The sequence below is a fragment of the Vigna unguiculata genome, chromosome 2 (genome assembly GCF_004118075.2).
Source record: "Vigna unguiculata cultivar IT97K-499-35 chromosome 2, ASM411807v1, whole genome shotgun sequence".
Lineage (NCBI taxonomy): Eukaryota > Viridiplantae > Streptophyta > Magnoliopsida > Fabales > Fabaceae > Vigna > Vigna unguiculata.
Window position 1 is genome coordinate 6,313,988 of NC_040280.1, and position 11,873 is coordinate 6,325,860.

General features: G+C 34.5%; 1 protein-coding gene across 4 annotated transcripts; it reads right to left on the bottom strand.

Moving 5' to 3' along the window:
- LOC114173223 (probable RNA-dependent RNA polymerase 1) lies at nt 1-9,855 on the bottom strand. 4 transcript variants are annotated; one of them, XM_028057489.1, is made up of 6 exons: nt 9,837-9,855; nt 6,661-6,746; nt 5,189-5,714; nt 1,976-3,861; nt 1,088-1,238; nt 1-945 (listed from the first exon to the last, which is right to left on the bottom strand). In XM_028057489.1, the coding sequence occupies exons 3-6, from the start codon at nt 5,711-5,713 to the stop codon at nt 169-171; spliced, it is 3,339 nt and encodes a 1,112-aa protein (XP_027913290.1). In that variant the 5' UTR covers nt 5,714; nt 6,661-6,746; nt 9,837-9,855; the 3' UTR covers nt 1-168. The 4 variants fall into 4 exon arrangements, with proteins under 4 accessions (XP_027913290.1, XP_027913292.1, XP_027913289.1 ...); XM_028057491.1 differs by lacking the exon at nt 9,837-9,855 and adding an exon at nt 6,861-6,960; XM_028057488.1 differs by lacking the exon at nt 9,837-9,855 and having other exon boundaries at nt 6,661-6,778.
- Nucleotides 9,856-11,873: the final 2,018 nt, after the last annotated feature.

Consider the following 11,873-nt stretch of genomic DNA (forward strand, 5'->3'; position numbering starts at 1 on the left):
TTTTAGGATAAATATATTTGTCTCTAAAGTAATATATAAAATTGGAAATCGTCAATGATAGAAACTTTATACCGGTAGTTCCTTATACACTGATACTAGTAATGAGTGCCCCCAGAAATCCAAGTGGAAAATAGGTAATGCAAAGTCCAAAGTTATCCATATGCATGCCTAAGAGTACCTTCTATTGAAGACCTTCTTCTTGATTTGGAGAAGCTGAGGGAAAACACACCATGGGAAACTTAGATAATGATCCCTACCCATCCCCTGGTTGTAGCAACCCCAGTAACTTGGATGGTAAGTAACATGGTACCATGCAGAAGCTTTTGCATATTCATCATCACCATTATTGCCCTCATTGAACCATGACCGAGCGTCTTTCCTTAGGGATGTCACAGCTTTATTTATTGCTTCTGCATCCCTCCTTTTGTTGAAGGATTTTGACAGTTTAATGATATTACCGCTGAGGATTTCAGCTTCAGTTTTGATGCCATAGTAATCCATCAGATTTCCCAACTTGTAGTCATAATTGGTTTTGTGATAGAAAGCATCATCGACATAATCCAAGAAGCCATCAACTTCCATGTCAAAGTCGTAAGACGTTCTCGCGACCTCTCGGGTGAAGGATGAAATAGAGCCACCATCACTTGATGAAATTGCTTCTATAACTTCTCTATAGAGCTTTCCTATTACATTTGGTGATATATAGGTTTCTTTGTCAGACTTCTCCATAAAGTCAGGATATTCTTTGACATACAGTACACGAGGAATAACAGCTGGAACACCAGTTTTTGGAAAGTCGACGGCTGCTGAAAACAGCTTTGCAAGCTTAAGACATTCTTCAGACATGGCTTTTCTTGGTTGGTTGTCGGCAAAGACAGTGTGTGCATTGGCAATTATTCCCAGACTGTCATTCACAATGTAATTCGTAAAATACTCCTCAACCTCCTGCACAAACAAAACCGTCACAAAATAAATACAAGAAAAAAGAACCTAACAACGCATGGATAGTGTTGAATACTGGGGCAGGTATTTAAGTTTAAACATAGGAATGTAGAGGAAGAAGAGGAAGCATCACGAGTCATGATACCTCAATTGTCACATCATGATCCAATTCTACAGTTGGGGAAGGAGTATAGTCCATTGGTGGGATTTGAAGGGAAGGAATCAATTCAGGGTCCCAACAGACAAAGTAGATATCTCCATCCAGATCACTTCCCGAACACTCATTTGGATGAGGTCTGATAACGAAAATCGATTACTAGAGTGGTATAGGTAGACATTTCAAAAGGAAATTATAAAGCATTTAACTACCCAAAATATCAGCATTTCAATTTACAGGAGAAATCTGCACAAAGAAAAGATGTACTTGGACATATGATTTCATACTGATAGTTGCTGAAGTAACATAGCAAACAGAACCAGAGCAAAACTGAATTATTTCAGGCAACAAGAAAACTGCAACTGCCTAGCAATGCTCCATTAAACAAAATTGACAGCTTACCACGAAAAATAGAATAAAATAATGCAATGGAAGAGCAAACAGCATAAAATACATATTCATATAAAATAATGCTTTCTACTCATTCTCTAGGTCTCTTTAATTCCAATAAATTCCAAGCTCCAATCCTAGTTTACCAAATATCGCAAGCATTTGTTAACACGCATAAACATATAAAAGCAATATAGATTGCAGCTACGGAAGCACTATTCACCACTTTCATTTATTTGAATTTTAGAGACTATAAAAACTTTATTGCACACACTTTAAAGGATTAATTTAAAAGAAAGAATATTCTTATTCAATAGATTAATTTGAGAGAAAAAGGTTATGCATTTGACACCGGTATTCTAACAACTTCTAACAGTTTGTAGTTATACATTTAATATCCTACTAACACCATACAATCTTTAAATTACATCATTCCATAACATAGTGTTGAACGCTCATAGAAACAGAAATATTTAAGCATCTTACCTCGGTCCTTTTTGAGGGAAAACAACACAGTCCACCATGTGGTGCAAATCTGGCACATCCACAGCTTCTAAAACACGAACATCACCAGGGTGCAAGCAAGGGTTTTTAGCTACTACCACCTTACCTGTAACAGAGTATTTTTTTGGCAAATTATAGGGCAAAGAATCATCAAATAGACCCCGCAGCCTATTGTTGGAAATCTGCACAAATACTTGACCATATTCCAGGGTACTAGTTTCATCTAGGCATCCCATCATTGCTCTTCCTTTTGGAATAAAGATCTTGGATTTGAGTCGCAATTCCGACAGTTTTGATGCCCTAAATATTTGCAGCATCATTGAAAGGAATGGTTCCTCACTAGGCTTGTAGCCACAAATCAGGAGCTTCTTCAGGACATTGGTGATCTCCCCAGCAGGCATTAAGTCCAGAACTTCTTGTGCCTTCAATGAATCTTTTAGTATAGTGTTCAGTTGATACATAGCTTCCCTTTGTTTTTTCTCAAAAACACCATCATTGATGCCAAGAGTGGATAAGAGAGTAATTAACTGCCGATTCAGATAACAAGGCTGAAACTTACTACGACCCAAAACATCTAACTTGGTGTTATCTGAATCATACTTCCGCATGCTATTCCTCAGTGATAACTTAAAACGTGATGTTGGATCAACAGCTACAACTCCTTTGTAACCACCGTAACGAATCTGAAAGGCAGATGGAGTGCCATGATAGCCGCATTTTCTAGCCACTCTCCTGGCAAATTTAAGAGATATTTTCCCAATACCATCAGAGAAGACATATTCCTTTCCATCACAAGTCCTCCTCACATCCTCAATAATTTCAATTTCATGTCTAGGGACGCTTAGAGTTTCAGTAGATGAACCAAAAGATTGTCCCAGCCTAGCAGCATACTTTGCAACATTCCTAATATTGTTAAAATTTCCCATCCAACTCCTTATGGATGCGGCAGTGTGCCTCCCTGTAGGAGCAAACATCCAGAGAGAATTCTCCCGCAACTGACTTGATGAGAATGCTAGAAATTCAAACTTCTTGTCGCCAATAACAATGCCATTTTTAAGGATGTCAAGAATTCTTGTGTACAAGTCAGTTTTCTTGTTCTGTGCACGGGATGATAATTCAGTTGAAAACAGTTTATCCAACTCCTCATCGACAAACGAAACACGTATAAAGTTATCCAAATGTTCATGAAAGTGACGGAGAACACGATTTGAGACATTAACCTCTGGACCACAAAAGTAAACTTTGCAAGGTGTGATCTGAACCCTGCGAACATATACCAACCCTTTATCCAAAGATATTGCAGGCCACCGAGGACCATTCTTTGAATTTGATTTAAGGTACCTTTTGTACTTATCATTAAACCACTTCGTGGGATCATAACAGAATTCCTTAGAGTAGTACATCTTTTCTAAAGCATTTTCAATAAAATCAAGGGGCATTGTGCGCGGATCAACCAAGCGATAGAAGTCATCATTAAGTGCACGTCCCGCAAGACATACATGCTGAACCAATGAATTGACTTTAAACAAGATCTCAAATGGTATTTCAACACCTTGGGGAGCAACAATGGGGACAAGACCCCAATTTTGAGAAAAGGGAACTCCTGGGTGTAGTGTGTATTGCCTCTCACTTTGCTCATAATAAGCAAAGATATCCTTGAAATTTGGTAAATTTTGGCCACTAGGAAACTCCAGACATATGGCGGAGGACTGCCCAATACAACTGTCTTTAGTGAAATCTATTGTTCTGGTCCATTCCTCATCAAGGATATATTTTTTGTAGTTGTACGAAGATTTATCAAATACACTGTCAGATACATCTGCCGACATGTGCACGTCATACTCAAATATCCTGGGAGCACCAAGTAACTAACAATTGAAGAAAAATAAATAAGATTCAGCATTTGTCAATCACACCAGTAATAGGAAAATACAAAGACAGTCTTAGAATTTGACAAGAATTCATAATGAGAGATGAAGTAGCTGGCTTTAAGTAAAATCTTATAGAATAAATAACTACATGTCTTCCTCATTTCACATGTTTTGTGTCCTGTTGTTTTGTTTCTTGTTTTTTGGTAAATGAGTTCTGGTTCACCATGGTCATGGATCATGATGCTTTGGCATGCAAGGGATCTTTTAACTAGTGCTGACCCTAGAAAATTATAAGTAAAACGAGGAGTTTGTAACTCAATTGGTTAGAGTGTCCGTATGGTATGGTAACTGGGAGGTCTCATTCAATTCTCAAGAGCAACCGCCATTCTTTTTCTGCCAGGCGGGCCATTCTTTCCGCTGGGCTCGGGGGGTTTTAAAAAAAGTGAAAAGAGTGTATAAGTTGAATTTGGCTCATAAATTTTTGGGGTAGATATGTAGAACGGTTTTTTTTCCATGAATCTCTCCTAGGCTGAGAGATTCTTAATTCTCACAAATGTAAAATATTCATTGTATTGTAAAATAATGAGCCACACCTAGAGTGTGTACAAACAGAGTTATATAATACTATTGAGTTTGGAGCGAGTTCCATTTTCTTAGTCAGAAATGAGATGTGTTAAAGTGATATGAGAAAAACTCTGGTAAGGAGAGATAGGGGTTTTAATTGTCTGTTTTATGGGAATCTACTTCATAAACTTCAATAAGATTTACATTTGATCAAGGAAAGGATTTGAAGGAAAAGTTATATTTTTATACGTTCCAAACTTTAAACACTTTTGAGTTATTTTTCAAAAAATGAGGTTTTTGCTTTGTTATGTTAGCTTGCCCTTCTGTTTTATTTGTGTTTGCATTTTTTTAATGTGATGATTGTGTTCTTTACACAGGAGTATGATTGTGATGATTGTCAACAAATAATTTTCCTATCTAAAATGGTGATGCACACCAAAGAAGAATGAGAGTTTGGAGTAGAATCAATAGTATTGGTAGTCTTAGAGTTTTGTTTCACATTTATTTTACAATTTTTGCTTGAATTTTAATAAAGTGGTGAGAAATTTTATTTTAAAAACTTATTATTCGAAATAGGGTTATTTATATAGTTATTAAACTTAATAAAGCGAAAAATATTAGTGTTACACTAGCAAGCAAGACTAACCAGTTAATAACACCAAACTCCAATTCACAGTAGCCTTATTTTTAACACATCCATCATTAAGTTTATTAAGAAACGAAATTTGTCTTAAGCTAATAAAAAAACAAATTTGATTACCTGAAGAAGGAGATAACATGCAGTTTTATTCCGTGGTCGAAGCAGCTCAACCTTCCAAATGTTCTCGTATGAAAGCTGAAGCTTGTATTGCACCAGGTTATACGAAAATTTCAGCTCCACCTTTCTCTTTCCACTCCCAAAATTTAAACTCACATCCTGAATTGTCTCCAAAACAGAAAATCCTCCTTTGGATATCTGGCAGCCAAAATACAGTTTCACACCTTCCAAACCAGGCAAATCCATTCTTAGCTTTCGATCAATATCACTCTCCATTTCCCGAGCTTTTAAATAAGCCTTTCCATACCGCAATCCTCCTGAAAGGTTTTTAGCCATCCCCATCATATGTGTAGCACAGTCTTCTGTGATGAATTGAATAATAGCGAATGCTCTTCCAGACCGACCTTTCCCATGTCTTAGCTTCATAACTGCGATACTTCCTTTACCACTATAATTCTCTACAAATATCTTCACATCACAAGCTTTCACATAATTAGGAAATCCATACAACTCAATTGTTTTACCCATCCTACAGAAGAACAAGAAAAAACTTAGAATATGAAACACCAATGTCACCTATTTGTATTAACAAGGAGATTCACAGATTTCTGATGAACAAAGCACCCAAAGTTTATGCATGTTACATCATACATTACATTATCTATTCAAAGCACATATCCACACAATTTGTTAAATTTATGACCTCTACATCTCCAAATATTCAACTTCTCAACACAGATGTTCTCATTCATGAAATGTGAGAGACAGCTTCCAGTTGTGTCTCTAATTTACAACCTTCCGAAAAACAAAATTACACTCTCAACAACTTTCATCAATTTCTTGTTGCTGTCAACAAGTACAGAAAGGAACACCATTCAAAGAATTTATATACATTTCCAGAAATTACTAAAAAAAGGAATAATATACCATTGAACCTTGACAACAAAAATATAAACCTTAGGACAACATAATTGCAATTAAATCAATGGTGTATAAACAGAATCGTAAAACCATATTCTTTCTGATATATTGTAAATTATGCCGTCTCATTTATCAAAATAAACATCAACACAGAGCCCCTAGTTGTAAACTAACAAAGAAAGAAAAACCCATTAAAGTAATGGCCAGGCATAAAACCCATTAGGTTGTTTCACAAAAAAAGAAAAATGTCTCCACTTCTTGGAACACCATCAGAACCTCCATAATCATGTCTTAAGGAAGTCCCATAAAACAAAAGAGAAAGAAAGAACAACAAAAACGCAGCATTCTGTTGAAGAAAAACAAAAATTTCTTCCACATTGACCATCAAGAAAAACAAAAATGCATGCACATCCTCAGACTTGAGTCATGAAACATGAGAAGATATATGATCATCAAAACAAGATAAATACTTTGGGATATTAGTATGCACAATGAAGTGATCATGAACACCCCACAAGAAGAATGAACAAAAGAGTGAAGAATATGAAACTGACCCAATACTGAAGAGTGGAGGTATCAGCAAATGGAGACAAACCCAGTGAGAAAAGATGTCAATGTTAAGTCAACAACACAAGCACAGCTGTGAACATGAAGAGTGAAGTTACTGAAGGAACTTGGATAAATTTTCTATCAATAAACTTTTAGAATGATCATGAATGATTTTAGGAAGTCCAAAAGAAACAAATATCTTAACGGTTAATTTGCAGGGATTTCGGTGTAGCCTACTGCAGCAGATTCCGATCTCTTTCTGTGTGTTGTTCAAGCAAGGCGCAGAGTGAGCAAAAGGAAACAAACAGAAACAAAAACAAAAATGGAATATTCATTTAATTGTTGTCATGTGACAACTTTATACAAAATATATATATTTGACTAAATTACATCAAATTAAATGCGTCTAATTCAAGAGACGATTTCAGTTTAACAAAAAAATATTTTTTTATGATTTTATTCAAAGTAAAAAGACATAATTTACCATTTATGTAAAGAATAAAATATATTTTTCATTTAAATGATAGAAAATATTTACTTACTAATTTTTTTAAATTAATTTAAAAAAATCTTTAAATATACATGAGTTTTAAAATTTAGTTCTTATTTAAATTTTAAAATATGTAAAGTAAAATAACAAATTCTTCTTTTTAACGTCTCTTTTATATCTGAAAATTCTTAAAAACCTCAACATAAATCACACATTGAGAGTACTAATTCGTACATCTTCACTTTTTTTTTTGACCAATCAAGCACGACTCCTTCTCCAGCAAGCAGTTCTTAACTTTTTGTGCACCAACTATTCCTTGACTCGGAGACTTGGTAAATTTCCACAAAAAACAAAAAAAAAAAATTAATTTATACAATTAAAATGTTATGTAATTAAAACAAAAATATAAGTAAATGTTAAAGAAAGATTTAAATACATATAATTGGTTTTTAGTTAAACATTTTCCCTCAATACGAATTAGGTGCTTATTTATGAAAAAATCATTAATTACTTAATGGTAATCGTATTCATAATTTTATTTAAATTAATTTGATGCATAAAATAAATTTAAAAAAAAAATTAAAGTTGAAATAAATTCAAAATAAAAATAGAAATAAGTTATTGTAAAATATTAGTACATGTGCAATAAATATCTACCTGTAACATCTTAGTTACACGTGTAACATCTCAATTTCAGCAGCTTAAAACTAATAAAGAGGGAGTTTCATCATAGTTCCAAAACAGATAATTCAGTGTACACAATATATTAATACGGTCTTACAAAAGGTATGACTATAAAAATATATCACTTATACACTTAAACTAACTAATAAACTCTGTACTACTGACCACTGCTAAAGTTCCCACTGGAAACCTCCTCTTCAACACTAACACGATGGCTCTTCATCCTCCAGAAGTGTCTTTGACACTGCAACCACATCTGCTCCCACCGAATAGGTGATCATCGCAAATGGAAACATACAACACAAGACAGGAACATAAAAAGCAAGGGTAAGCTAATCTGATTAAGGAATCATGCAATTCAATTATAAATAGAAACCATGCAATCTTTCTCATTATCACCAGAATCATATAGACCACCACAACACATATACATGACTCTAGACTCAATATCCGGATTATGTAAGCGACATCGGATCTCTTGGTGGCTTGCACCTGCGACGGTTCCCAAACTCTGCAGAGTTTGGACACAAGGGGTTATCACCCAACCACTCCCAAGGTAAGTCCCATCACCTCTATGACGGATCAGGTTCATAGACCAGGACCTCCTGCTACTCCCCCCAACGTAATCCATCATACTCTACATGAGTCTTAATGGTTACTAGGAGCGTCAGGATACCAACCAAAACTGAGTCCTTATGTCCTTACATGCACTAAAACATTCCTCTTAGAATTTCCCTTGAAATCCTAGTTCAACCACTTCTTCTCATATTCCAACTTCATGCAATTTCACCACACATATTACCAGTCATAATAATTCATGCATATCATAACTAAGTTCATATTTTAACATTCAAACATAGCTTCATCCATTAGAAACAAAGAAATAACACTCAACTGCAGGGGTTCTCACCCAAGCTAGAAGGTCTCGCCTAGGCAAAAAGGCTCTCTCGCTTAGGCGAGTCATTCTCGCCTGAGCGAGGCTCAAAACAGAGAACAACCCAAACTTTGGGCGAATTCTCGCTCAGGCTAAGCTGTCTCGCTTAGACGAGAGTGACTCTCGCTCAAGCGAGACTGGCTCGCCTAGGCGAGATCTCGCGCAGAAACAGGGGATGAGTTTCTGGTGTTTTCGCTCAGGCAAGAGCTGCTCGCTTAGGCGAAAATACCAGATTCCTAATCTGTTCTCACATGCAACAACAAAGAAATCTAGCACAATCCAAACATACACTCAATTACGCAATTCAAGCACTCATACAACAATCAATCATGCAATTCAAAGTCATCAGAATGATTTCTAGATGAAATTCAAGTAAAACAGTTAGCTTCCCTTACCTGTTATCTTGTTTAGACAACTTTATAAACGTCAACGCCTTAAAAACGTCAACACCTCTAACTCCACATGATGCTCTATCTACACATAGAAATATCACAAGAACGATCAGGACATACCGTTTAATATTAAAATAATCGAGTCTCACTATTTTTAAACCACTATCACTTTTAAAACGCCATTTTCTAGGGTCTTACAACACGAGTCAATGTTAGTGTTAGGTGCCAGTGTGTTATATTCAATTTAGTAATTTTGTTTAATTCGATCCCAATTTTCAAAATGAAACAATTTTGTCACTCTTACCAAATTTAATTTTTATTTAAATGTTATATTAAAACTTTTATTAAAATTCACATTTGTATTAAATATTGTTGGAATTATTTTTAATTGGAGGTTTTTCAGAATTATTGGATGATTGGGTGTCAATAATTTCTCGTTGAGATTCTTCTTGCAAGATTAAGGAGAAAACGTTATCGATAGATGACAAAGCATCAGAGAGAAGAATTTGACCACGAATTTGAGATAAGGAATCATGCAAACCCATCAGGAAGGTCATGACATATTCTAAGGCGGGGTGTTGTTGAAGTTGGTGAAGCGCCACCGCAAGAACAATTGAAATTGGGTTTGTATCCAGAAAGCTCTTCCCATATCAATTTAAGCTTGGTATAATAGGTACTCACACTGTCAAAACCCTGTTGTAGGGACAGAAATTGACGTTGGAGTTGATAGATGCGCAAACCATTTTTGCGATAGAACCGGGTTCGGAGATCTTCCCTGATCTGATGAGTAGTGGAGGCGAAGAGGATGCTTGTCATAATCTCTTTCGAAATCGAGTTGTATGACCATGAGATAATGATGTTATTTGCCCTTGACCAAGTAGCGAAAGAAGGATCATCGTCTGAAGGTGCAGTTAGGGTTCCATCGATGAGCAGAAGTTTGTTCTTGACAGAGAGAGCAACCCTCGTCGAATGACTCCAAGTGACGTAATTTGTGTGATCTAAGGGCTGCAAAGTGAGAAGGAGGTCGTGACCATTTGAATGGTGTAAGAAAAGAGGATGGGTAAGATCGTGATGAGGTTCTTTGACAATGGTTGTGGAAGAATTGATTGAGGCGGCAGTAGAAGCAATGGAAACCGCAAGAAAATGAAATAAGGGTAAAGAACGGAAAAGAGAGAACCCAAAAGGGGAAACAAAGACTTAATTCTCTACTGATACCATATTACAAAAACCAGAACTTTCTATTGAGAGTGATGATAAGAACGTTTACAAAAGAGAATATAAAAAGCTACAAAGAAAACTAACTAAACCAAATATGGGTTATCAACCCACTCTTAATACTGAAATGGTTCTTTACAAAAAAGAATCACTTATACTAAAGAAGGGTCCATAACTTCTATTCAAGCAGTTTGTGTACCTGTAGACGATTTAATAAACATTGCTCCTGCTACAACATTTGCACATTTAGATGCTACTATTGTACTATCAAGAGGATTAACCGCCAAAGGTATCTATCCAGCAGTAGATCCTTCAGATTCAACCTCAAATAGTTGGTGAAGAAGATTATGAGATTGCGCAACATGTAAACTTTGTTCACTTCCGTCTTCATTTTTTTGAAATGTTCAAAAAGGTCTTAATTTTTGTAAATTGTGGTAAAAAATGACTGTTATATGTCACTTTGTGGTTTTTTTAATTTATTTTTTAAAACTTTTTTACTTTTTAAAAAAGTTGTCCACCTGTCAAGTCAGCATTATGACACGTGACAGTGTCAAGCTAGTGTCATTGCCACATGTAAAGTCAGTACAATTGCCACGTGTTAGTGTCTCATGTTTTATATTCTACTCAGTCCCAATTTTTGTTAATTTTATTCAATCTAATCCTTATTTTTGTTCAATTCAATCCCAATTTCGCCCCTCTCTAAATTGATCAAACTTAATTTTTATATAAATGTTATACTAAATTTTTATTAAAATTTAAATTTACATTAAATATTTCTTTCATTATTTTTAAACCAACCATAATTATATTATTAGAAAGAAGTTATTAGATTTATGTTTAATGGTTGCTACATGTAAAAAATAGGTTTAGAATTGGTTTAAAAATAATGAAGAATTTTCCTTCTAATTTTAAAAATGAAGAAGAATTTTCCTACTAGTTTTATAAATAATAAAGAATTTTTCTTCTAATTTTAAAAATAATGAAGATTTCCTTCTAATTTTAAAAATAATTAAGAATTTTCCTTATCATTCAAAAACTAATGAAGAATCTTCCTTCTAATTTTAAAAATAATGAAGTATTTTTCTTCTAATTTTAAACTACTCTAACCCTATTTTTTACATGTAGCAAAAATAAAGCATAAATCTAATAATTTCCTTCCAAAAGTGTAGTTACGTTTGGTATAAAAATAATAAAAGAAATATTTAATGTAAATGTGAATTTTAATTAAAATAATGTATAATATTTATGTAAAAATTAAATTTGATCAGTTTGGAGAGGGACAAAATTGGGATTGAATTAAACAAAAATAACAAAAATTTGGACTAAATTGAACAAATTTAACAAAAATTGAGATTGAATCGAATATATGATACGAGATACTAACACATGGTAATAATATTAACTTGACAGATGATAGTGACATAGGCTTGACATGTGGCATTGACTCTGCCACATGTCATGACTTGACACATGAACAAATTTTTTTAAAATTAAAAAATTAAA

Coding starts and splice junctions, on each gene's coding strand:
- LOC114173223 (XM_028057489.1), bottom strand. CDS start 5,713: ATGGGTAAAACAATTGAGTTGTATGGATTTCCTAATTATGTGAAAGCT. Junction 1,239..1,975: donor TTCCCTCAAAAAGGACCGAG/GTAAGATGCTTA, acceptor TTTCGTTATCAG/ACCTCATCCAAATGAGTGTT. Junction 946..1,087: donor ATCATGATGTGACAATTGAG/GTATCATGACTC, acceptor TTGTTTGTGCAG/GAGGTTGAGGAGTATTTTAC.